The 27,974-nt window shown below is 34.2% G+C and overlaps 2 protein-coding genes across 3 annotated transcripts in view; one reads left to right on the top strand and one right to left on the bottom strand.

Moving 5' to 3' along the window:
• The window catches only part of LOC142344868 (uncharacterized), a 577,092-nt gene that overhangs the window by 296,084 nt on the left and 253,034 nt on the right, over window positions 1-27,974 (bottom strand). The window lies entirely within an intron of this gene.
• On the top strand, window positions 1,170-27,370 carry LOC142344856 (uncharacterized). Of its 2 annotated transcripts, none has more exons than XM_075396890.1 (6): window positions 1,170-1,637; window positions 3,185-3,425; window positions 17,286-17,565; window positions 21,236-21,591; window positions 26,172-26,342; window positions 26,698-27,370. In XM_075396890.1, the coding sequence occupies exons 1-6, from the start codon at window positions 1,174-1,176 to the stop codon at window positions 27,241-27,243; spliced, it is 2,058 nt and encodes a 685-aa protein (XP_075253005.1). In that variant the 5' UTR covers window positions 1,170-1,173; the 3' UTR covers window positions 27,244-27,370. The 2 variants fall into 2 exon arrangements, with proteins under 2 accessions (XP_075253005.1, XP_075253004.1); XM_075396889.1 differs by having other exon boundaries at window positions 26,169-26,342.

The following is a 27,974-nucleotide window of genomic DNA, read 5'->3' as shown; positions in this document are numbered from 1 at the left end:
TTTACAGAAAGTTTGGATTTTTATACGAGAGAGAGAGAGAGAGAGAGAGAGAGAGAGTTTTCATAAATCAGGAGTTTTTTGAAACCTGTTTTTAGCAATTAATTTTTCATATCGAAATGTTATGAAAATATAAAAAGCTGAATTGTTGCTTACAATGGTCTTCGAAGCCAGCTTGGCTCAGTAGCGCTAAAAAGCCGTTTAATTGCTCTCGAACGAAGTTCGTTGCAATTATTGTAAACGTGTTGGTCTTTTATATGCAAATTTTTTGCTTGACCGTTTTTGTGCTTTTCTTCTGGAATTGTCTTTGACTTCTCAAGTGACTTTTTCACGCTTTCGTTCTTCATTTTTGAGTAATCTCTATTGCTCTCCGAAGTAAAGCTTGTTGCTAAAATAAATTCGATTTCAGCATAGTAAGAAGGCCTGATAGCCCAATGAGGGCAGTGCTTCTGGTGAGGGAGCGGGAGGTTCATGGTTCAAATCCCGGCGTTGTTAACTATTTTTGCACCCATAAAGAAAAATTTATCTAGGCTACAGCCCCTGAATTAAATTGCCTCGCCTGTCGTTCGAGAGCAGTTCTTCCGACATTAGTCGGTTTATTTGTTTTTCTGCTTCTGTATTGACCCAAAGTTTTGTTTTTCCCCTCCAAAAGTGTTAGATGGTTTTCCCTTGTTCAAACTCGGTCTCCTGTGAAGTCTTTAATCCCTAAATTTAATAGTCGATCTCTAGCTATAACTTGTTAATATTGATTTCATTTTTCAGCTTCTTCAGTTTTTGTTGAGCGTAAACGAACTCTTTATCGATTCTGATTTGCTGAATGGCCGGTTTCGGCTTTTAGAGAGAGAATTGGTTTATGATTTCCTTCAATGTAACCTAAATATATTTGAAAAAAATCTTAATTCAAACGCAGTACACGTGAATAATATTCAAAATTGTTTTTAAAAATTTTTATTTTTAGGTGTCACGAAAAGAGGTGAAGAAAAATAAAGTTGAATTCACATATCTGTTCAACCACGTGGTTCAAAAATTTTTTGCTTGAATGATTTATTGCAAAGATTCTAAGAGTAATGTGTATAGACTAGAAAGTTTTCGTTCAAAAGCGGTCCCTAATTATAAGCCACCCTGATTGTTTGTTCTATTTGGTCACTATACTTGTCTCTATTTTCATATGGCACAATGGCATTCTTCTCCAAAGAACTGTTCGAAGAGTACTCCACATCACAAATATACTTGGAGATTAAATACAAGCAACAGATCAAAATTGTGGAAGAGAACAAGAAATCACAATTAGAACAAAATCAGAGAAGTTCGAAAAAACGACCTCAGTCTTCTGAGACTTCAAATGCGACTGGGAAAGCTAAGAAAGCCCCTAATTCAGCAGAAGAGTCGGTCTTCTATACCGAATCGGGGAACAACTTTCTACAGTACAAGTACGAACACCCTGCATCATGGTACCGCTCTTTGGAGACAAGATATGCGAAGGTATTGAATGACGTACATTATCATGAGAATCAAGTTTCAAAGATAGGAGCTGCTAGTCACGAGTTGTACTTGAGACTGTTTCCTAAACATCAGAACAGGTCACCGTTTGAACCCAATTTGTCACCTGGCGAAAAATCCGAAAGGGAAGAACTATTAAGGTTGGTAAATTGACTTTGTTAATGACAATATTTAAATCAGAAAAACGCAGAGCTTGAATCAATTTATTTTAATTGAATTGGTTGTGACCAAAAGAAGTGCGGTAGTGTGGGCTCGCACAAAATACTCCGAACCTTTGATTCCAAACTTTGCTCGATATTTTGCTCAGAATTGTTCCCTAAACAAACCGTATGAGTAATTAAAACCAGTAGCCATCTACTGAAACCATCAAATAGAGTCATTAATAACTCGACTGGAAGCCAATGAGACCGGTCTGTGATTGGAATAAGTACGACAACAAAAAGAACAACAAATTCAGGCAGAGATCACAAATTGCCAAAAAATTTCTCAGAAAACAGTGCTTTGGGCAATTATCCAGAAATCACAAAATTCATCGAAAACTCAACGTCATGAAACTATAAGTTCAGAAAGAGAATCTAACAAGATGAGATTTTTTATCACTGAATCTGAGCTACGAGTGAACTAATGAAAGGAGCCAAGTTCAAAAAGGAGCAAAGTTCAAAAATTCACTGACATTTTTTGAAAACAAATTTAAAGTCATAGCCATTAAATGACAACTGAAAACATTAGATAGGACCACTTGTACCTCTTTAGTAGACAATTGAACCTTGATTAATGACTCTAAGTCATAAGACTACAAAACGATCAACAAATGAACAAACATTATTAAACGGTTACAAAAACGCCATAAGGACCATGAGGGCCTCATTGAAGGCTAATGGGTCTGTCAATAATGAAACCGTGATATGCAAACTTACATGTCTGTAATTGATATCTAAAAACAAAAAGATTTTTAAAACACGATCCGAATTTTTGCCTTTTTGATGTAGCGTGTCTATTGGAAACACGTGATTGATCCAAATCTTAGGGTTATTAATTGCTCTCAAACGAAGTTTGTAGCAATTATATTTACTGTTTTGGAGACTTATACTTACGATGTGAAGGGCGGTTCTTAGAGGCTGACCCCCCTCCCCCCCACAACACCAGCCCCCTCTCATTCCACCCCCCCCCCCCCCCCAATCACCACCCCTGCACATCGTTCAGGCCGTAAGGGACCCGTGCAGCCAAAAGCGTTGCCCCCCCCCCACTTTTGCCCCCCACCCCATTAGTGCCCTCCGCCAATTGTGCCACCACTTCAATTAAGCGAAAGCTAGCCTCACTAAACCGTGGCTAGCTACTGACGAAGCCAACTGCCCGCCGGTCGTTTGAGAGCAATTCACCCGACGTTAGTCGGTTATGTTGTATATAATTTGGCAGAAAATATCTGAACTTAAACAAAAGTTAGTCTGATAGTGAACAAAATCATGTGAAAGCTTACTTGTCTGGAATTGATAACAAAACAAAAAACAACAGATTTAGAAAAACGGCGCCCAAATGCAATCCGGATAGTTTTTATCAGTGAGACCAAAAACTAGAGTTGCTGTTGCAGCGTAGAATCCTCCTCCATTGAAAAGGTTCCCCCTTCTACTCAAAGATAACTAGGATTATAAATAAAGAGTTTCGATTAACATGCTTGGTTTTCTTTCAGGCTCACTGAGTTGATCTCAAATGAACAGCAGAGATGTCAGAAATTTTATGAGAAGGTAGCCAGCAGCAAGCGAAGAGAATTATACTGCAACTTTGCTCAGTCCATACCTTCACTCTTCACCCACGTATTGAGGCTACGTATTTTAGCTGTTATTGAGAAACTGCCGCCAATCTACGTGAGAGATTTCGATTTTGACTTCTCTCAAATGGTCTTTAGATCAACTGATCCTCTATCGTTTCAAGTGAGTTTTGAAGAAGTTCCAAATTTTAAGCTCAATACTGCTCCTTAGAATTAGAACATTACTGCTCCAGGTTTTGTGGAAGTGATCAGAGTTTTTATAATCAGTTTAAATAAATATTAAGGTTGCAAAGACGCGGAAGGATAAATCTGGTATTTGAACGCCTAATTTTCTGATCTTATGTAGACTCTGATTTTCGTCCTTTAGTGTTTGAACGTTATCCGCTGCGACATTTCTCTCAGAATGATCTAGAATTTTTTGGTTTCAATGAAGACACGCATTATTTCGAACTGTCGAGTTTTATACAACAACAGAATTTTGAACCTTTCCATATATAACTTTCTTGAGATGGTTTTCTGTTTCATAGAGTTGTCTGATAGAAAAGTTAATAGTTTCGGTGGTCGCAAATGCTTCTGAATTATATTTTTACAAAAGAAAGTTTTGTTGGTTTTGAAATTAATTTTGATAGTTTAATTTTGATTTTGTTGTTTAATGACCGCGTTCATCTTCGGATGAAAAAGTCAATGCCGCTCGTGGAAACTAAGTGTTTAGGTCAAACGGCTGAACGAATCGAAGAGCAAAGAGAGCTATTTTCTGATGATTTTGGGAGAGAGCGAGAAAAATAGGTTTACAAAAGTTTTTGATAAGCGAGCGAAAAATATTTCTACATTTCAAATAGTATCGGGCGCTATCGTTTTCTTCAGATCTGTTCACACGTGATTTTTGAAGTCAAATTGGACTATTGATTTTGGTCACGACGGAACAGGAAGTGGAGTGAAAAAGCGATTCGATTAGCCGCGTAATATTTTTCCAATCTAATTTTGAAGTTGAGTGGGAAAATATTGTTTGAGCAAAAATTCGCTTGTGTTTTTTGGTTCATATGCGCAATTTGACTTCGATTATAACTGGTTTTTGAGTGTTTTCGTACGTTTTTGTCTGCATGGTTTTCTCAATGCATTCAGTCCGTTCTAGGTCTAGTTTTCGTTAAGTAAATAAACGCTGTTTGAATTGTAGTTTAGTACTTTTCGTGCCTTGTTTTTTTTTAAAAAATTCGTCAATTTTTTACGATCATATGACATCACGATAACTTCAAATTTGTCTTCTGTTCATTAATTCAGTTTTGTTTGAACTGCCTGCGTGACGTTTATTTTCACTCTTAGTGGAGCGAGTTTTGGTGATTTGCGTGATTAATTATATGGTCTCAATTGACTTACCTCCTTTTCAAAAATGGCTTCCTCACTTTCAAATGTATTTTTCTTTACTTTCATTGAAGAAAATAAGCTCTACCGAGTGTGGTCACTCTAATTGAAGGTTCTTTGAGAGCAGCTAATAGAAGCTGCAATAAATTATATAGATTCTTAGTGAGAATATGGCATCTCTGCCATTAATTTTAGTAAGAAATTTTTTGGCCTGTTTTTATCGTTTCGAAACTGCAGTTCTTATATGCTATCGCGACTATTTTCTGGTCATCTGTCAGCTATGTTTATGTTTTTCAGTTAGTTAGTTCGTGTAAATTGTTTTTCTAAACCATATTAACAAGTCATAGTTCGTTTGCGAGCATTTATGACCATCTCGGATATATTAGACTTCTAGATGTAATCTCAAGCTATTTTTGTGATATCGCTGTTTTAGCCGCTTTTGTGGAAATTTTTGTTTTATTTTCCGAATTCATACCGCCTGGGGTAATTTATTCGGTTGAAATTAGTTTTCTGATTGGTTTTGCTGACCTTTGTGTTTGATTGGGATGAATTTAAGTTTTCTTTAGTCAAAGAAAAGTAGCTACATTAAATAATTTTTGTTATTTTTCTATTATTTTTGCCTTATTTGTCTGTTTTTCTGACTCTTGTTATAACTTTTTATATTCAATTGTTTATTAATAGCCGCAAAGCGATAGTCAAGTTTTTTGTTAGGGCCATATGACGTCACGATCACTTCTGATCTACGTGTTTTATTCATGCCATTTCAACTGAATTGCTTGCTTAAAGTCATTTTTCACTCTTAGTGGAGCGATTTTTTTCTGTTGTGTGAATAATTTTTTGACCTGCGTGACTTGCCTCATTCATAAAAATGACTTTCCTCATTATGAAAATGACTTTTTGATGAAAACTCAAGGACATAAGCCAACTGAATGAATTGAAGGTTATCCAGGAGCAGCCATTAGAAGCAGCAATAGGTTATACTGACTCTTAATCAAAATTAAACATCTCAGCAATCAATAAAAAGAAGCGAAGTTTTTTTTCTGCTCCGTTATATTCTTTTAGAACTGTAGATCTACGAAGCTATGTCGGCTATTTTCTTGCAGTCTTTCATCTATGATTTTTATTTCGCCTTGCGGAATTGCTACTAAGTTTTTTAGTCAAAGGTTCTGATAGGCCTGATTTCTCTAAAAGTAAGCGAACCTATTCTTCCAGAGCTTTTGAGTGTCGTATGTTTGCTCAATGGATAAAACGGAAACATTTTTTAGGGGTTCTGAGAACAAAAATTGAGACATTGTAATTTTGAAGAAAAATTTGAAATTTTGAAGAAAAATTTGAAGAAATTTTGAAAAAAAATTTAACCGATTTTTGTAAGGGTCTTTGGTTCTTCTCTTTGCTCGCTTTTACTCCTTTCCACGATATATATCTTTTATGTTTTTCCTACTGTATGATGGAAAATAAAACTATATCAGATAATCTATTCTGAACAATTGTTTTGGAGTCGCAATTTGTTTATTCAAATTTACTGCTATACAGCAGTAAATAGTTTTAGTGCAGGCAGTGAGTGGTTAGGGCGTAAGATAAATTCTACTCTGAGTTGATTGCGGAAGAAACAAGAGTATGTCTTTCTGCAAAATGAAATCAAGACAGCTCCTCTCACTTTAAAAATGTTTTGTTCAACAATAATTTATCTTTTTTTCGGAGTTTTAATCGGAATCGGGGTTTGTGGCAATCAATGGCGACTATTTTTGGGCAATTGACTTGGTATATATTTTATCGTTTTACCGTTTATATTTGTAATCGTCGAGTTTTATTGATTTTCCTGGCTATATCTAATTTCTGTTAATATTGAGTGTTTTTATGTTTAAACGTTTTTTTAATGTATATCGAATTTTTAATCAGACAAATTTTTCGAGGGGTGTGAAATGATGTCACGCAAACCTGTTAGCAGCCGATTTTTTCTATCATAGTTTTTCTGGTTTGGCCCATTTTCAGCTAGATGCACATTTGTGGTAGTCAAGAAAAGTGGGCAAACATGCACAAAAGAAAAATTCACTTATGTGCTCTATTTAACTAATAAACTTTGCACCAGATTTCTTAACTATCCATTCTGTTAAACAGCATTTTGAAACCATTGAGGAAAAATTCAGTAGCGGTCTATAAGTGCCATCGAAAATAATATTGAGAATTTTAGTTAGCTTGTTTTTTATGCGTCCAATCAACCGGATAGCCGGAAAATGTTCGATCTTTTTACCATTTTTGTTTTTAAAGGTTGATAGTGATAGTTGATCGGAGCTATTATTCACCTTTTCCTAAGTATTTTATTTCGTCTTCACTATTTTTGTTTCAATTATATGACGTCACGCTTTTTTCAGGTTTGCTTTGTGTTCATTCAATCATTCATGTTCGACTATATTGCGCGTGGGAATTGATTTTTCAAACTTTTTGGAGAATTTTTTTTTTCATTCGTGTAAATAGTTTTTGTCACATGTGGCTCACCTGTCTCTCAAAAATGACTTTGTACACTTTCAAAAAGACTTTGCTTACTTTTATTTAAGGAGATACGGTCAACTGTGTAGATTTCTCTCTTATTGAAATTTTTTTTGAGGGAAACTGATTAAAACAACATATATGTTATATAATTTCTGAGTGGAAATGTGACATCTCGGCAATTTGTAAAAATGAAATTTCGGATCTTTTCCGTTTGTGCCCCTCCCTCTAGTTACAGACTACGTGCCATTACATAGTAAATCATTATGCAAAAATATGACACGTGCATCTGGGGTTGTAAATAGTATGCGCCCACTAATCTGGGTTCACAGACGGACAAGTTCCGAATTTTCTTTTCGGTCTTTATTTTTGTTGTCTTTTTGGAACTGTGAGCTATCCTTCAAATTTTGAATTTTACCATACTTCTGCAATAGTTTTTTGTTATGTTAACGCTACACTGTAATTATTCATTTTTAGTATAAAGTTTTGTGGTCAGTACGTCCAAGCTATGAAAAAAGGAAAAGTTTTAAATTTTATTTTGCAATGTATATTTTTGATCAGCTGATAATTTTTCTCTGATCAATGGGTAGAGTTTTTAGAACTTAGCGTGCTAATCGAGCTTTGAATCTTGAATCGCTGCTGCGTATTAGTTATTGTAGTTTTAATTTTCTCTTTTTCTTCAATTCTTTTTGAACACAAAATTAAGAAGTCTTTGCTTATGCTGATTAACAATTCAATCTTTTTGTTAATCTGCAGAATTGGCGAAAAATTTCTGAAATATTTTTTGTGAAGAAAAAATAGTTGTTCTGATTCTGCACGCTAAGTAGGTAGTTTTTGATACAAAAAACTCAAGAAATTTATTATTGATCACAGTGATTATGGAGTTTCTGTCGTGTAAGACCTCACAAATATGTGACAAAGTTGTCCTATCTGCGTTTATCAGATTATGCATTCCCTGATTTAGACCTCTTTACACTTTGAAAGGTTTTACACGATTGATTTCGTCTCAGTTTATACACAGTGAAAATGCAAACTTTCCCGATTTTTTTTATAAAAAAGAACTGCTTTATAATAATCTTATTCAACAAGCATTCGGCCTTACAAAAAACTTCTTATTTAAAATCTGATCATGCCTATTATAGGAATGGATGTTTGAAATAGCAGCTTACACAGGATGCCATTTGCAGCACCTAGCTGTACGGCACAGAAATTGATCAAAAAATTTTTCTCGTTCATAAAATAATCATTCAAAGTACAAATTTTGAGATCTTACATTGTGATTTTTATAGACTCTTTAAGATGAATTGCACTAGCGGTAAGAAGCAGGTTTTTTAACATAATGAGTGGTCACGTAATGGTTTTTGAACATAGTTTATATAAATTTCTACCTCTGAAATTTTGGAATCACCGTTGGATGCTATAATATACCTATTTTTTGTTTTTCTGAGGTTTTTATTTTTTTTCAACTATTCCACTCTAGGTGACACTTCTGAGGTGTTTTTTTGTCAAATCAAAAGCCGCAAAAGCGATTCATTGTCAAATAGACTTTTTGGTGATCTACAATCAGCTTCAATATCATTTGTAATGATGATGCCATGTGAATTTATGATCACTCATCCCGCTTGAACAGGATACAAAATTCCTCCAAGTTCAATCATTTTTGTTTCTGTTAATGGTCAAAATTTCGTTAGAATTTATGCGCTGCTTAATTGGACAACGTTTTCATAATCGATCTCTTAATGTTTTAACTCTGTAAGTTCTGCAGGATTTTAAGAGCTTAAGCGATAAAAAATCTAATTTTAAACATTATTCTCAAAGTAAATATTTGAATCAGTAAATATTTAAATCAGTAAATAATTGAAAGTAAGGTGTGACGGTAACCATTTTTCATCAAATATTCCCATTTGCTGTCTAGGTGTGTAGTTTGCTGACTATACTGCATTTTTGGAGACAATTTGTCAGAAAAAAGTGGCAAAAATGATTAAGGAATGTGCTTTTTCTTCCTACCTGCGGAATTCCTATTCGACTGCAAAGATTGGAAGACAAGGAATTGCAACTATATTGAAAATGTAATATGCTTTTTGTTCAAACAACCAGCGATATTCCAGTCAATTTGAAAAATGAATAAAATCAATAAAAATGCTCAGTTTTTGCATTTTATGAATATGCAGTTTTGCACGCTTCTGTAAGCTGTTTAACTCACTGGCAGTTTCTCCATATATGACTGCCAGGTAGATCGCTAAGCTCTGTAATGAGAAAGAAAAGCATGACAAGACAACACTTTTGACCTTGGTTTTCTTAATTAATCGATTAGTTTCTCCTACGTACAACAGTTCTAATAATTGTTATTCCGACCTCACTTGTGGGGGACGAACTATATACTCAAATGGCTCGTCCAGCGTAGAGTTAGGAATTAGAAAGATTTTTTTAATTTCGTTTTTTCCGAGGAGTTATCGAGGTTTAAAGTTTTGTGTGAACACAGGAAATTTGGCTTGATTTTGTTCACTTTTAGCTTAATTTTCGTTCAAATTAAGTTTTTTTTCTATAAAAATATAGATTCAAGATCTACTTTTTCTAAGAGTGCAATAGGCTCCTTAATGAGCATTAAGTGAACCTATCTAGTGCTTTGAGTGGACAGCTAGACAGCAAATGGCTGTTAAGACATTAAAAATAATTTCTCGAATTTTTTTTTTGAACCTTAACCGATCTTAAACCTGTTTTTTGAACTCTGTCATTTTCAGTAATGACAGGACTTCCTACCTTTCTACTGCAACCAAAATTAAGCTGGATAGCGATTTCGACTTCTAACTATTGGGTTTATGACTTCGATGCCACGAGTTTTTGATAATTTTTTAAAATTTTTGGATTTTCTCATTATTTTGGTTCTGTTTGAAATCTTGTAACTTTATCATAATACTGAGAGTTCTCATTTGCTTAGAGCAAACGTTCAATGGATCACAGGGAAAGTTTTCAGAAAAAAGCTTATGGTTTAAATGGCGTAGACAATTTCTTCTCGCACTTTTCTTTTGAATTTTTGGTTTTTGCCTGTATTTGTTGTTGTTTTCAAAACCATAAGACTTATTGTGATGTCTTATTGATGAACCATGAATGACAGACATCATAGGTCCCATCAGGGCATAATTTAGCGTATTTATTGATTTCCTTTGAAAGCTATTGAATTTATTGGCGTTGATATTACGTGTTTTTCGTAAAAATTTTGTGGTTTTATACTGGTTCAAATTTATTGATTTTTTGAGGTTCTTTTTTAAATCGAAGAAGCATCCCATTTCAGTTTTAAAAAAATTGATGATAGAAAGTTTGTACTGAAAAGTTCACTTTATAATGGCTTCGACACTTTCTCTCTTTTTTTTACCTTGCTGTTTTCGACTGTTTTTTTAAATCTTTTTGTAGTCGTAAAACGCTGAGAGGTCTCATAAGCTTCTAATTGAGGATTGAATGAATGATGTTAATCAATGCAGTCAGTTTATAGCGAATAGCTTTAAAGTTTACGATATTATTCGTTTTCAATTTTTTTTAAAATTTCTTCGTTTTTGTTGCTTACTCGAGTGATGTGTTTTTAGTATATTCGCGTAATAACAGATCCCAATGGTTTTCAAATAAGTACCAACTGAATATACTTAATCGTTCAGTATAATTTTGGCTGAATTAGCATAGATAATAATTGAAATAAGAGAAACAATGTTCAGGTAATAGTAATGATTTTAATGGCTTCAATAATTTGTGTTTATAATATAATTCAGTATGGTTTTTGAGACGTATGAAGTTATGAAACGTTTTTAAAAATGTTGATCGATTTTTGAATTTTGCATCGCTATTTCTTTTTGCCGACTTCTTACCTAGTCCCATTAAGGAAAAACCTCATGGGCTGTGTAGTTAATAAAGAGTAAATTTGTGTAGCTCAGGTTTTATCTGATTGCATTTAGAAGATTTAGATATTGAGTTTTTGCCGTGAAATTTTTGTTTTTGCTGATTTTTTTGTTTTGTTTTTTTCTCGTAGTCTTTTTAATGGCAGATCTTGCGAGCGCTTTAATGAGGCGTGGCATTATGTAATCCAATTAGTAGTTTGGGTGTGTAATTTTTTAACTCAAACATACATTTTTGATTATCTCTTCTTTTGGTTGACAATTAAGTCAGAAATGTAGACCGGGTCGAGTTGTGAGTGGTATCTTTAAAAAGCGCGTCGAGCGTAGAATATAGAATTAAAAAGGTTTTTTGAATTCCGTATTTTACAGAGATTAATCGATGTTTGAAGTTTTGTGAAAAATAGACCGATTTCCACGTTTAGACGGTTTTTAGATCGGTCAAAATAGACGGTTTTCATTCACATTTTCCGGAATTTCGCCTAAAGTTTTGTCTTTTTTTTTCTAAAAAATTTTAACAATAGTACTGTTGATTTTGTTTTTAGAGACAAAAAAGTATTGTTTACTCTTTTGATTTAAATTTTCTGGCTAAATTTTTTGCTAAATGTTTCAAAATTCGATTTTCATCAAAAACTGCCCGAAATAAGCTTATTTTGTCCACTTTGATTAAATTTGCCGGAATTACACACCCCAAAAACAACAAGCACAATATTTCTAAACTACAAAGGAACCTAGTTTTACTTCCACTTCCATTGAGAATAGTCTAGAATCAAATTTTTGCCATTTGCTTTTTTTCTGATTATCAAAAACGCAGCATTTATTTTTGGTCTTAACTAACAAATTATCTAGATCTAAAGCATTCGAAACAATTGAGTGTTCTAAATGGACAAACAGCAATAGCGGGGCTGGTTTTGGTCCAATATTGGAATGTTACAATCGAAAAAATAGTTCGGATTGTAATCAGTCCGTCTTTTTTTAAAAAAATATTCGAGCTTTTTTATGTGAATTAAAGAACAGCACAGTTCACATCAAAGCTCACTGTTGATATGTCCAAATGGCTTGGTATACAGTTCCAGATGATTGTATCAATTTTCGTTGCTTGAAAAATTATGGTCGTTTTGGCTTTTAAAAAATGTCTGCTTTTTAAATTAAATAATGGCTTATTGAACTCTGCCACTATTTTTCTCTTAATTTGGTCAGCTTGTAGCTTGGTGTAAGTAAAGAAAGAATGCTTCTTCTTGTCCTTTCTGCTGAAGTAACTTTCAATCCTTTCAGCGTATTTACGCTTTAAATTTTGGTTTTCTGGCTTTGATACTACTAGATATCACATTTTATTTTAGTTTTAGATAGTCTCCTTTTTCACGGTATTTTTCCCTTTTTGTCACATTTTCACATTATTGAAATATCACATATTACATTATTGATGTTCAAAAAAGGCACAATTGAACATATAAGATTCCTGAAAAACGTAGATTATGGTTTTAACGGCTTCGACAACCTTTTCCCTAAGAATTTAATTAAATTTTTTACAATTGTGTTGAACTGTCGTTTTTACTTTTTGTTTTTTAGTCGTATGAAATTACCTGGATAATGACAAGTGTAATTGGCATTTCGTGAGGGACAAAATGAGCCTTTATTCTGATTTGAGTAGATTGCTGCTGGGTTTCATGACTTTGAAAACAATTGTTTTCAAAAATAAAACTTTAACGTTGCTCAACTTAGCATTTTTATTCTTTTTTGTCTAATTGTTACCTAGTCTCGTAACTACAGGTCACATATGACATTTTTGTATTCGGGCGAAGGTGCAAGCGTACAGAATCTATTTTTTTAAATAGAATTCGTTACAAATTTACTGGCTTCGTCACGCGTTTTGCGCACAAAAAAAATAATTTCTGATATTGTCTACATTTAACGTTCTTTTGTATGCGTAAGACATATTCTGAATAATTACAGATCTCAGGCGCTTTCTTTGGACGAATAGAAGAACCTATTCAAATATTTCATTGTGTAGCTAACGGCTTTCATGACTTTCAAAATAATAGTTTTTTTTAAAAAAAAAGTTTTTATTAATTTTGCCTTTTTCTCTTCTTTGGTCTTCTTGTTACCTATTCTCATTCAAGAGAAGGCCTATACCACATTTTTGGCATTCAAGTAAGTCTCTATTGATCATATTTTGAGGGGTCAAATATGACTTTACGGCTTCGACAGCGTTTTCTCGCAAGTTTTAAATGAATTTATTTGTCTATTTGTTTTTCTTTTTGTAACAGCATAAACAATTGATTAATGGCAGGTCCTGAGGCCCTCCCACAGAGACGTATGTAATCATAAACTTGGTGGATGTTTTCAATTGCTATCTATTGCTTTTCATTAATTTGAAATTATTTGTAATAATAATAAGCTAATTTTTTAACTTTGCTGTTTTGTCTTTTTTGTCTAATTGTTACCTAATCTCGTTAATTACAGGTCATATAAAATATGATATTGTTGTTGTCGGGGAAGGTGCAAGTGTACAAACTCTAATGTTTTTTTAAAAGAATTTTTAATGAATTTACTGGCTTCGACACGGTTTCTTCGCACAAAAAGTAAACTAATTTTTTATATTTGTCTATATTTACCGTTCTTTTTGTAGACGTAAGATATAATCTGATTAATTACTGGTCTTAAGCGCATCCTTTGGACGAGTAAACGAATCTATTCAGTTATTTCATTTTGTAGCTAATGGATTTTATGACTCAAAATAATTGGTTTTTAAAAAAAAGTTTTCATTAGTTTTGCTTTTCTCTTTTTTTGGTCTACTTGTTACCTATTCTCATTCATGAGAAAGCCTGAACCACATTTCTGGCGTTCAAGTAGGATATTTTGAGGGGCCAAATATGACTTTACGGCTTTGACAATGTTTTCTCGCAAGCTTTAACTGAATTTTTTGTTGTCTCTATTTGTTGTTCTTTTTGTAACCGCATAAACAATTGATTAATAGCAGGTCTTAAGGAACTCTTCCAGAGACGTATGTGATCGTAAACATGTTGGATGTTTTCAATTGCTATATATTGGTTTTCATTTTTTTGAAATTAATTGTTTTAGGAAAATATAAGCTAAATTTTTAACTTCGCTGTTTTTTTTCTTTTTGTCTAATTGTTACCTAGTCTCGTTAATTACAGGTTACATATGACATTCTTGTTTTCGGGGAAGGTGCAGGTGTACAAAATCTAATCTTTTTTCAATAGAATTGTTTATGAATTTACGGGCTTCGACGCGGGTTTTTCGCACAAAAAGTAAACTAATTTTTATTTTTGTCTACATTTAACTTTCTTTTCGTAAATGTAAGACATACTCTGAATAATTACACGTCTCAAGCGCTTCCTTTAGACAGATAGACAAATCTGTTTAATTATTTCATTTTGTAGCTTACGGCTTTCATGACTTTAAAAATAATTGTTTTTTTTAAAGTTTTAATTAATTTCGCCTTTTTTTCTTTTTGGTCTTCTGGTTACCTATTCTCATCCATGAGAAGGCCTATACCACATTTTTAACGTTAAAGGAAGGGTCAATTGAACATTTTTGAGTGGCCAAATATGACTTTAAGGCTTCGACAGCGTTGTCTCCCAAGTTTCAAGTGAATTTTTTTGTTGTCTCTGTTAGTGCCCTCCTTTAGAGACGTATGTGATCGTAAACATGTTGGATGTTTTCAATTCCTTTGTATTGGTTTTTCATTTTTTTTTTAAATTTAATTGTTTTTGAAAATATAAGCAATTTTTTAACTTTGCTTTTTTTGTTCTTGTCTAATTGTTACCGAGCCTTTTTATAGAGTGGTGCCATTTCTTTTCCTGTGAATTACAAGTCATTTTGTTTAGTTTTAATTTATCCGACTTTATTTTGAGCTTGTTATTTAGTTTTTTTTAAAATGGACATAAAGTGTTGGATGTAATTAATGTTTGTTGTTAGATTGTGTTGTTCGTCCTGACTTGCTTTCTTAATAATTACTGATCTCATCAATTTAATGCGGCATTTTTTACTCCACTGAGTTATTTGCGTTGGGGGCGATCTTTGTTGATACACATTTTTTATTTGAAAAATAATTGAATTTTTGAGGTTTTCTATTTCAATTTGTAGACATTTATGCCAAAAATGTGGATGAGCGGGGTCGGAACTTTATGTGCGAACGCACATTACTGAGCCTCCTTGTTTATGTTGATACTCAAATACACTTTTTGACCTCTAAATTGGTTGTTTCATTTAGCAGTTGTGAGTGCAGGCATTTCTGCAGAAATAATTGTTCAGAATCGTAATTGAAATCAATTCTACATTAATTGTTCTGACAAACAACGCTATGAACTCAAGTTCAGTAAGTGATATTTATGTAGGCGTGTCCTGACAAAACAGTCCCAGACGAAATAGTCCCAAGAAAAAATGGTCCCGTTCTATGCATGGGACATATTGATGTTGTTAATCTGAGTTGTTTTGGTTGTTGTAAATATTTTTAAAAAAATATGCAAACCTTAGAAAAAATCACAGAGAGGTTAATAGCCTTACGCATTGCGCAACGTACAGTAGAAAAAAATCCTTGAAAATCGTATCCAAGTGTCCGACAGTAAATTCTTGGCCAAGGAAAACATCTATTTGGTAGGTTATCAATTGGACATGTCCTTCTCGCGCTGCCTTTCAAGAGCTACTAGCGTTTTTGTCACTCATCTACTTTATTATACTTCAGAATGGCGTTACTAATGAGAAATAGTAAAAATATATCTAGTTAGCATAGAGGTATGCAAAATTGGTACATTTTTAGGACAAATTGTCACCCGATGATACCAATTAATTGACCCTTTTCACAAAAAATGGAGATCTGATCTCTCATTGACAAGAGAATATATCATAAGTGATGTTAGTGTCTAAATATGTTACAAATGATATTCATCGTCCATTTTTTTTACATTTCGCCATCATCCGCCCGCACTACTAAATTTTGTAAGGAACAAGCGGATGAAAATGAATACGTTTAGGTGTCAATGGGCCTGAATCTTCAAAAGTCAGTCATCAAAATTTATAACCACAAGTTTTTGAATACAACATTTTCAGCTGGTCCGTTTTCCACAACTTGGTGCTTCGTTGAGATTTTATCCATGATTAGTATCTATGCAGAGCCCAATGCAAATCAGAGTATTAATCAGTGATATTTTGTGAAGTATCAGTATTTTTTAATTGCACAAGAACGAAGCGATTGCTAAACGTGTTGGTTTTTTCATTACTCGAAGAGGATTACTGGTGTTAGACATAAGCCCTTCCTACCTATTTAAACTACGTGTACCAACTACCTGCTTATCAAACCCCTTCGCCTAAACCTGCACCATGTACCTCCTATACCTATCCACCGCCTACCCCCCTCACCCCACATACCCCCGCCCCACGTAACCCCCCATCTACCTGACCCACCACCCATCTAGTCCCTCAACTACCTACCCCTTCCTAGTCCCCATAGACACCCCTGCGTACAACCCCCCCCCCAAAAAAAATACCTTACCCTTTCTACCACCCCAAGCAATCTATCCCCTCCAACTCGCGCCGCCATTTTCCCCACTACACCTACATGGCAAAATTTTTGCTCGACTGTTTTGACTTCTCCAGAGACTTTTACGTCCTTGACTTTTGTGTGATCTAAATAATACTCTGTGTTGTTCACAAGTGTCAACAGTTGTACTCAAGTGGCGGCGAATCACCACAAAGTTAAATGAAAAGGGCGCCGAAATTGGTGTATTTTTTTCACTTAAAATTTAGTGGTTAGAGTGGTGTATAATAAACTATAATGACGTCATCTGAAGCCACCTAAGTGAACTTAGTTACCCCTTTCCGGACTTAAGCAGGCTGCAATAATTTCAAGTTTCCACTAGTCGTTAGTCGGTTATGTTTTACTTTCCTTTGAGACTCGATATTTATATGCATTTTTGATATTACTGTTGAACGTAATGGGGGGGGGGGGGGGGGGGCAATATATAGGGATATTGGCATCAAGACTGGAATTTTAATTTTGTTAAATGGAGATTGATTTTTCCAAAACTCCCATAAAGATTTTGAAAAAAGCATCACCAAGTAGCTGAAAATTTTTTAATCTGTAGAACCTCCTCAAAAAAATTCAATTCTTAAAGGGTTGTCTCAATGATAAAATAGTTCTCATATTTTTGTCAAGAAAAACGGAGTCATATTTTACATTATGGACGTTAAATTGTGATAAGGTACGTGGCGTTAATCTTTTTATGTATTTGATTATGAAGTTTTCATGTAAACTATTCAAAAGTTTGTTTTAGTCCGCCATTGTCCTGGAAAACCAATCTCAGTTGCCTGTCATGCAAGCGACTGTGATACACGAACCTCCTTTGTGTGAACAAACATTCCGATGTCCAATCATTTTGGACAAGCCCAACTTCTTCAATCAAATGCTTCTTAAACGTGGAAATACTCTTCCTATAAGAAGCAGTTGCATTTTGTCAGAAGAGCAGATTGTGCATTTCTATTCGAAGCAGAAGTTTGTGACGGAGAAAATTGAGGCTATCTGTGTAATAGATGTGGATATACTAGCTGTTCTGGGCAAGTTGCATTTATGACAGGCTATAGCTCCATAAATTTTTGATCCAACCAAAGTCGGGGGTAGCATTTTAGATTGAGCCAAAATCGAGGAAAGTATTTTTAGTTTGAGTCAAAGTCAAGGACAGGTAATAAAGTAAAAATTGGGGTCGAGGACGTTCTTTTCATAAGTTCAGGCCTCAACTAGGGTACAGGGTCTCACGTCATTCCTAAAGTTCAATGCATTTTTTTGTAAAAAGACAGAAAATTAGAGCACAGAGCAAATTTACACGTTATTTATGACTGCAATTTAAACTGCCGCTGTGATCAAGTTGGAGATATGGTTTCGTCCTGTAATTTAAATCAATGCGAAATGGTATTTCTCTGACTGCAGAACTGATGATACCATTCAGGGGGGTCAAAATATAAGCTTTTTTTGTTTTAAGAATTAGTCTATCGTGGGGACAGGGGTTTTATTAACTACTGTGATGGGTCTCAGAAGCGTAGTTGAGCAATTTTTATTTTTTTGTGACGAAAAACTGGGATGGCCACATTTCGTGTACTCAAGCTGTACAGTAGTTGATAGGAAACGATAGAAACTTCGGGGAGCTTCGAAAACTCCTAGTCATTTTAGCAGATACTTAAAACCCGGTGGCCGAGGGATCTTTTTTTTGTTTTTTTTTCTGACTAATGAAAGATTTGAGGAAACAGAGGAAGATGTCTTGATTAAAGAACACCGGGCTCATCGTCTTTATTCTGGAAAAAACTAAATGAACAAAAATGGGCAATAGAATAGTCACTTGCTCAATTTTTTTCATTAAAATCTAATCTCTTTGAATCTCATTGAGAAATCTAATCTACTTCAAAAAGTGAGAAATAATTAATTAGCTGGAATATTGATAGGTCAGACGTTCTGAGAAGTTTTTCGGGGTCCTGATTACTTCGGGGTTTTGATACGGGATAACATGGTCCTAGATCTATTTTCGTAAAGTTGTTGGATTGAAAGGTTCTGCCTCCAGTGAAATTTGCTGTCGGGCATACAAAATAAATTTAAAAGTGCCATTTGATTATTTGTGTATTTTGCGTGATTTCAGATTTCGCCCTGATTAATTGCTCTCAAACGAAGTTTTTGGTAATTATGCTAGTCCTGTGATCTTTATAATAGCCGCACAGCGATAGCTGGGGCTATTATTGGCCTTCTCTTGGTTTTTTTATTTCGCGATTTTTGTTACGACCATATGACCTCACAGCCACTTCAAATCTGCTTTTTTATTCTTTCATGCAATTTCAACTGAAGTGCGTGCGTGACGTCATTTTTCGCTCTTATTGGAGCGAGTTTTTTTGTTCATTTGCGTGATTTTAAATTTTTGGTCACACTTGACTTACCTCACAAAAATGACTTCCTCACTTTGAAATTGACTTTTATTTACTTTAATTCAAAGAGATAAGGTCAAACGGGTTACTCTAAATGAAGGTTATTTGAGATCAGCTAATAGAGGCAGCAATAACTTATACAGATTTTTAATCAAAATATAAGATATCAGCCTTCAATGAAAAGACCTTCAATTTTTTTGGTGTGTCTTTTTTACTGTTTTTTTAGACTGCAGATCTACAAAGCTATTGCGGCTATTTTCTGGCAATCTGCCAGCTATGTTGATTTTTTTTGAAATTTTTTGCTGGTCCAATTTTGCTGGCAATTTGACTGGCTGTCCTGAAAGACGGGGGGGATAAAGGTAAAGCCCGTTGGGTGTTAATTTGCTGAGTAATTCTATTAGAGCTTTACTAGTCTTTAAGAATGCGATTTGCAAATTTGGTGTGAAGGGCGATTCTTATATTTTCAATCCCTCCACCCCCAAACAAACAAACAAACACACAAATACACACACATGCACTACCCCTCCCTCCATTTTGGCCCCCAGTCCACAGCCCCCTTCCACCGCATTTCACCCGCAACCCCGCTGACTTTCTCCCCACTCTGTTCACCCCCACTCCAACCCCCTAACCCCTCTCCCACAATTAAGCTTGTTGTTACCTATTGAAGGTGCAGCCAGCTACTTATGAGGCCAACTGCTCGCCAGTCATTTAAGAGCAATTCAGCCGAAGTGAACCGGTTGTTTTTTTCCTTTATCATTTTCATCGGATTGTTCAGCACTTATCTTTTGTTCTCAATATCTATTAATTTTAAGAATTTCTACGTGATTTCCTGTGTATTTCCCGAAAAGGTTTTGGAGTAATCTCGGGTCATAGTTGGGTCAACTTTGTTTTATTTTAAAAGTTTTCAATTTTAATGTTTGATAAGATGAAAATCTGAAATTGTGTTTGTTGTTCTGTTATGTTCTTTTTCAGTTCCTTGTCTGCATCGATGGTCCTTGTTTCCGATTTTCAGGCTTAAAAAGCTCCAAACAGCAAATCTTTTGTGGCTTCTACCCTCCAGTTGTTGCATGTATGAGTTTGCCTTTTTCCTTTTTTTGTCATTGTGTTGTGCGTAATCACTTTTGGGTTATATGTGTGATCAGCTTTTTTGTCATACGTGGATTGTCCCATTTGAAAAACGACCTCTGCATTCATTTATTGAAAATAATTGTTGAATTTTCCAATTGAAGTTCAATAAATGTACCTATGCACAATCGCTGTCTTGTAATAATTTTTTTCTGAATTATTGGCGTTTTTCTTAGAGTTTCTAGTTATTGTTTACAACTGAATTCTCGCGCTTTTGTTATGGAAATATTGATTATCGGCTTTCTTTAAGCTATGTAATATGGTGTAGATTGATTTCATGAGAAGATATTCTTAAATTAACATAATTCAGCAAAACCGAAAAGGTAGCTTACTGTTAATGAAGCTTACCATTTGTCTTTGCAAGCTCATGTATTTCAAGGAGGGCTTGCTATGATGATTTTGTATGATGAAAATCGTTTCTTGTTGTTGATTTCTGTTTTAGAAGAATATTTGTTTTGGCATTGCATTTGTTTGCATTCATCTCGAATCCTTCACAAGTTGTTTTGCTGCTAGTTAATACATGTCAACTATGTTGCGTACGTCAGTTAAATAATCATTCATTTTTGAGCGCTCGAAAAGATTTACCAACGTTTCGGGATCGTCGAATTTTATTTTCTTTTTCGAAAAAATTCTGCATTTGAGGGAATAGTTCCCAAAATATAGTTGTTTTATTTTTTTCTGGATATAATTGTAGAGTTATGGAAGTACCAATTGGAATAACTTTGCTGCTAATTTTCCTGCTGTTGTTGACTCTGGGATTGATAGCTGCTTGTATTTACAGAATGTATTATCGTGTAGTTTACATTGAACACGAAGTAGGTGACCAGAATCCCGAGCAAGGAAATCTGGAACTAACAGAAACATAGTTTGCGACATTCTGCTCGTTTTTCTTTTGTTTTAAAATTTCTTCCATTCTGCTATTTTTGGTCCAAGTTTGCGTTACCAGACTAGTTTTTTACATCGGTTACCATTAGTGTTGTCTTATAACTTAGTTTTTTGTTCTTGAATTGTATATTTCTCAAGCATTGTTACAATTATTTGGATCCATCAAGTTTTCTGCAATCAGGCTTATCCTATTTTTTATTTGTTTTTCTAACGTTGTTTGTCTTTTGAAAATTTCATCCTCGAATTCCTTCCATTGCTAAATTTCCAGCCAAAGCCAAGTATTAAAAAGCAACTTTCCCAATTAATTAAGCGTCCTGCTCTGTCGTGTATGACATGGAAATTAACCTTCCATTTCGAAAACAGTTTTGCCCCGATCTGAAGAAACCAATAGTGACATTTGACACTGAAGTGATCCCTGTGTATTATTACCCTCCCCGGCTCCACTGCAGCGAAGCTTTGAAAGCGTTATTCGAACACCGATTCAGCTCCACTGCAGCTTCAGAGAAACCGAGTTCGAGTTACAATGTGAAACAGGAACATGTTGATTCTGAGAAGTGTGGTCTTGTATATGTGAACACCTTGTGTGGAATGACAAATGGGATTTCTTTTGTAGTTGGGGTTCACAAGCCAATATGGACAGATATAATCAACAATAACGGTTACCAGGTAAATTTGCTCCTTACTTCTTGTTCCGACCCCTCAAATGGTTTTTTTGTTCAGACAATTTTGGCCGATCGATATATTCATCATAGAGAGTTGTGAGTAGTATCGTTAGAAAGCTCGTCCAGCGTAGAATATGGAATTAAAAAGATTTTTTTGATTTTCGGTTTTTATAGGGAGTTATCGAGGTTTAAACTTCTGAGAAAAGTAGAGTGAATTCCGTTGTTTTTATTTTCCTGAATTTTTGACTAAAAATTTTGCTTTGTCAATTTTGATAGAATGTTAATTTTTTTTCAAAAAAGTGCGGTTGATTTTATTTTTAAAGACAAAAAATATTGTTGACTATTTTTTATTTATTAATGTTTGTCAAAAATTTTAGTCACGTTTTTTTGTCAAAAATTCTGGCTAAATATTTCAAAATTCCAAATTTTTCATCAAAAACATACACAAACACCACTAATACAATCTTTGTAGTAATACAATCTTTGTAATTAAAAGGGGGCTATTTCTACTTCAACTTCCGTTGAAAGTGCTCTGTAATGAAAATTTTGCAGTTTTTTGCTTGCTTGTTGATTATCAAAAACGCAGCATTTTTTAAAAAAAATTTTAACTAACAAATTGTCTATATATATATATATGTATATATATAAATATATATATATATATATATATATATATATATATATATATAACATTTGAAAAATAAGTGTTCCTAATGGACGAACAGTATTAACAGGGCTAGTTTTGGACCAGTCTTGGACTGTTATAATCCAAAAATAATTCGGATTGTAATCAGTTGGTCTTTCTTTAAATTAAATTAGTCGATTTTTTTTTATTAATTAAAGAACAGAACATTTCAAATCAAAGCTCAGAAGTGATAGGTCCAGTTGGCTTCCTATGCAACTCCAAATTAATGCATCTAGTTTTTTACTTGAAAGCTTATGGTCGTTTTGACTTTTAAAAATATTTGATTTTTAAATAACTAATGGCTTATTGAACTTTGCCTCCATTTTTTATTTTTAATGTGGTAAACTTGCAGCTTAATGTCAGCAAAGAAAGATTGCTTTTTTCTATTGATTTGAAATTTAATCTCTATTGCGGTTTTTCACCTGAAATTGTGGTTTTCTAGCTTTGATACTACTAGATTTCACGTTTTTATAATTTTTATGTATTTTGCCATTTTTCACGTTTTCTAGTTCTGCCACATTATCACGTTATTGACAGTTCACTCAGTTCATTGAATTGAATTTTTTAATTTTGTGCTTAACTGTCTTTTTGTTCGTATGAAATTTCCTGTATAATAACAGGTTTCACTCTCTTTTCATGGAACAATAAATTAGCCAGTTTTTTGATATTTGTAGATATCTGATGGCCTCATGGCTTTGAAAACTGTTGTTTTCCAAAATAAAAAAAAAACTTTTTAACTTCGCAATTTTGTTCCTTTTATTGTCTTTGTTACCTAGACTGGTTAATTATACGTCAAAAATGACACTATTGGTGTCGTAAGATATATTCTGGATAATTGCAGGTTTCAAGAGCTTCTTTTGGACCAATAAAGGAACCTATTCAATTTTTTCACTTTGTAATCATTGGCTTTCATGACTTTGACAATTTTTTTTCGAAAAAAAACAAAGTATTGCTTAATTTTGCCCTTTTTTCTTTTTTGTCTACTTGTTACCTAGTCTCATTAATGAGAGGTCACATACTACATTATCGGGATTCGAAGAAGGTGAAATCAAACATATTTGGAGGTCCAAAATATGGCTTTAGGGCTTCGAAAGCGTTTTCTGCCAAGTTCTGTTTGTTTTTTTGGTTGTTGCCTATTTGTTGTTCTTTTGTAATCGCATAAAAAATTGAATGCTGGCCAGTCTTAATGCCCTTTTAAAGTAGCATTGGCAATCGTAAACCTATTGTATCTTTTAGTTGATTTCTAATGGTTTTTCTTTAATTTGAAATTAATTGTTTTTTTTTTAAATTATGCTTAACTTTTTGTTCTCTATTGTCTAATTGTTACCAAGCCTTATTATGGACTGGTCCCATATCTTTTCTGGCGAATTACAAGTTACTCTGTTTAGTTTCAGTTCTTTTTGACGCTATTTTGACTGTTATTAAGTTTGTTGTTTTTTTAAACGGACAAAGTTTTTGATGTAATTAATGTTTGTTATTGATGTTCGATTTTGCTATTCGTCCTGACTCGCTTTCTTGATTTTAGCATATCTCATCAATCTAATGCCTCATTTTTTACTCCATTGAGTTATTTGCTTTGGAGGCTATCTTTTCGTTCATACACCATTTTTTTTTTGAAAAATACTTGGGTTTTTTGAAAAATAATTTTTGGGTTTTTCTATGTTCCTCATTTGGTAGACAATTATGCCAAAATTGTAGATGAGCGGGGTCGAATCCTTTTGTGCAATCGCACAATACCGAGCCTCCCTGTTAGTTTTTATTCTCAATTTCATAATTGAACGGATAGTTTTTTGCCTTTAGTAAGCGTTACAACAATAATACAATAGTAAACTTGTAATTGTTTAAAAAAAACATTTTGATAAGAGTGTGAAAGTTTGTCTTCCGTTCGTATTGGAATGTCCAAAGTACAAAAAGAGTTTGTAATGGCTTTAGAGTATGAAGAGGCTGATAAGCAATTTCATTTAATTGCAATTTCATAGACAACTCTATATATTATAGACGATTTTGAGACCATTCAGACAAACTTTATGGAAATCTGTTCTGAAGTGCCCTTCTCCCATATTTTGGTACTGACAAACAGTGTGCAAAAAAGTTTGCCTCCTAATTCGTATATATTTACTCGGCCTTTATAGAATCCAATCAAGACCTGGAAGTACACTCATCGCGTGTTCAGTGGGTAGAAAATATTTCAGGCATTTAGCTGTTATGGAAACTGTAATATGCCTTTCTCGCTCCGTCCCATCGATTGGATTGCATAAAAAAGGAAGATTTACGAAGTCTGATGACTGTGTTTGGCTCGTTAGAAGCTAATATTTTGAGGCTAACAATTATCAAATTATCTGATGATTTGAAGGAAATTTGATTTACAAATTGTTATAATTATTAGTAAAAGACAATTAGTATCCATAATATAAATCTGAAAGCGGTCACCATGGGCCATAGAATGTCTTATTTGATGGGTTCAGTAGCATTACAACAAGTTGCTGAGACTACTCAGCTATAGAAAATTTGAAAAACATCTGATAAAATTAGTGCGGTTGTTTTTCGTCGTTTTGTAAACGTAAACTTTGCCTTAGTGGTGGAACGTTTGGTGGAAGACGAAGCGCACTCGCGTTCGATTTGGATACAATTGTTGTCTCATCACAAATATTACAAATTTTGTTTTACCGCAAAAATTTTAGTGAGTGAAATCTTGTGAGTGGGTTTGAAAAATTGACCAGTAGAAAAACCTCTTTCATCGCATCTCATATATATCTCCCATTTCATCTCATGGTAGATGGTTATGTTTCTGGTTTGCATTATTAACATTCGATTGAATAATTGCTCTCATATCGGAAATTAATGCTTACTTGATTTTGTAAGTAGTTTCCTGCAAAAAAGTATCGATATATTGATGCATGCACAATACATTTGGTGAATATGAATTAAGTCTCGTTTTTTAAAATTAGAAGACTAGTTTTTGAGTTCTGCGATCGCCAAAATGCTGAACAGTGATTTGAGAGTCTAATGTCTGCAAGTAGAACTTGAAACACCAATTTTTCCATTAAAAACTGTTGGAAACATACTAAACTAAATTTTTATCTGAAGTCTCTCGAAGAAACCGATATTGGCAAAAATTTACAACGGCAATTAAGCACGCTCTCAAGTGCCAGGTTACAAATCTATCTAAACAAAATTGTTCATTTTTCTCCGTTTTGTTTTCTTTTTAATAAGGATAGAAATCGGGCTTCAGAAAAATTTCATTGCATATGTGGGCTACATATTTGATAAAATTCAGTTTTTATGGGCTCTCCGATGATACCTTTTTATTTGTCAAGGCAACGATGTCGACCGACCAAAAATGACATTAAAAATTTCATTCTGGATTATGGTCTATAATGTCTCTGCATACGAGGATTGAAACTCTAGTCTATTGTTTGAATAGTGATAAGATGTGAAGTCTTTACTCTTTATTGTCATTGATTCTCAAGGAAGAATAACGTTCGGGAAGTGAGCTGCCGGTATCCCATATTTTGACCTTAGGTGTTTGTTTCACTCAAAACAATTTAATTCTTTCCCAAACTCAAATGAGTTGAGAGCGTCAACCGTGGGTATGTTCTGACAATATTCAACGGTGAGGAAGGGGGTTGTCTTGATTTTTCGAGTTTTTTGTTTGCATTTTATCATTGAGATTATTATTGAAAAATCGCCGAATTTGAAGACAATTAATTTTTAACCTTAGTGTCCTTGGAACCCTAGTCGACTATTTTTTCTTAACAATATTCTGCAAAATAGCCACTGAGTCAAAAATTAATGAAGTAAATCTATATCTCCACTTAGGTAAACTTGTTATAAATTGTTCCGTTATAACCGTTTAACTGAGCTTGTTGTAATATGTTTCGCTGTTTGCATTTTAGCAGAACCCTGGAGGACCTGCTAGCTCTGGATTGAATTCTGGCAACGATCAACAGAAGCAGCAGATGTTCTATGTGTTCAAGCGAGAGATGCAGTGTGAGTTTGGACTGGAGGAGTTGTCACCCGAGGAGGTTGTCCGAATTGTCATTCTCCTCAATCTCTTCCCAAACAGCAAGGTACTTTGCAGTTTCCATTTTCATTGGGATTCTTTTAACTTTCTGAACATTTGAGATTCGAATTTACTAATCCATACGTGTTTTGTTTTGTTGTAGCTTGGGGAAATCTAGCTCGAAACATCTTTCCCATGTTCGTTTTAAACGTAAATTGTATATGCTTTTTTCGAATCTACACTTCGTTTTTTATCAAAATGATACTCAATGTTCATGTCCCTCTCCAATCTAAGTTTTCCCTTTTACCCCCATGAAAAACATGATTATTCAATAGGTTGGGAGGGTTCTTTTGCAAAGCTCGGCGAATTCCACTCTTCCTTTTCAAATATTTGAAATTTATAAAGTTTCTTTGTTTTTATAGGTTGTATTGGTCAGAGTTGATAGCAACTGTTCCTGCATTTTACACGTCACAGATTACGCAATTGGTTCTGAACAATTACGCAATCTTCTTGTAAAACTCAACTTCAACGTTCAAGCTGTCCTGAACAAATTACTACAACTTGTGAACAAACTGGCAAAGCTGGAAACCGACGCACATTACTTGCTCCGAAGATCTGGTTTCACATCGAAATGCGAAATATTCATCCAATCAAATTTGAGTAAAGCGCCCGATTTGACCCAAAGACCGACGATTAATTTGAAACAAGTGTATCAACAAAGTTTGAATTTGATACCGGCTGAATTGGTCACGTGGTTGCCTATAGATACAACAAAAATAATGCCGTTTCACTTTTCATTGAAAAGGATTCCGGCTACTTTCTTTGTATCGTTGGCTGGTAGCAGCACTGTTTTTAACAGGAGAAGACCTCCACCGGCTGATGGAGATTCTGGCTCTTCTGAAATGAGAAGCAAGAAGAAGAAAAAGAAAAAGTCCAAGTCCAAAGGAAAACAACAAGGAAAACCTTGATAAGATTTTGTTGAGAGGAAGAGGAACTATGCGCATCAAGAGTTTTTGACTGACAAAAATATTAATAGTAGCGAGTTGAGTGGAATCACCGTAAAGACCTATGTTTTAACTTGAGTGTTTAATTGCCCTCAAACGGAGTTTGTAGCAATCATATTAGTCCCGTGGCATTTTTTATTTGACCTTTCTCGCTGGACCGATATTTTGTCCTCAAAAACGGGATAAACAGGTAGGGCTCGGAGGGCATTAAGTTCTCTTAGAGCCCTAAGCCTTACTATACTCCAAGAACGAGATTCACCTAAACTGTTTTGAGGAGACTTTCACCGTGCGAAGGACGGTTCTTAATCTTGAAAGTTGACCCCTATGGTAACTCCCTTCAGAGCTATTCTAATAGTTTCCTAATGTTTAGGTTCCGTGTGCAGTTTTTATGTTTCCTTTTCAAATATTTCCTTAAGTGTTTAGGTTCGCAAGCGTCCGGTATTCTGCTAAGATGAGAAAATTTCACAAGTTCTGAGGATGGAAAATAGCACTAAGTTTCACAAGAATCAATTGAAGAATGAATGAATAATTCGTGTTATACATTTCGTATTTATACTTTTTATTTACATTTTTGTCCAATCAGAATTGAGTTCATTCTATTAATAGATAGTGAATATTTTATAAGTTTTATTTGAGTCTGAGTCTTCATGCTCGATACTGCGGCTATCTAGAAAAGCGTTTAGCATGGGTTGGAA

Source organism: Convolutriloba macropyga, chromosome 8 (genome assembly GCF_964194025.1).
Source record: "Convolutriloba macropyga chromosome 8, txConMacr16.3, whole genome shotgun sequence".
In the NCBI taxonomy this organism is placed as follows: domain Eukaryota; kingdom Metazoa; phylum Xenacoelomorpha; order Acoela; family Convolutidae; genus Convolutriloba; species Convolutriloba macropyga.
The sequence above is the reverse complement of the archived record's forward strand: the minus strand, read 5'-3'. Positions and strand labels throughout refer to the sequence as shown.

Excerpts from the sequence above, each read along its gene's own strand:
- LOC142344856 (XM_075396889.1), top strand. The coding sequence starts at position 1,174 with ATGGCATTCTTCTCCAAAGAACTGTTCGAAGAGTACTCCACATCACAA. Across the intron at positions 17,566-21,235 it reads GGATATACTAGCTGTTCTGG|CGTCCTGCTCTGTCGTGTAT; the intron begins GCAAGTTGCATT and ends CAATTAATTAAG. Across the intron at positions 26,343-26,697 it reads ATCTCTTCCCAAACAGCAAG|GTTGTATTGGTCAGAGTTGA; the intron begins GTACTTTGCAGT and ends TTGTTTTTATAG.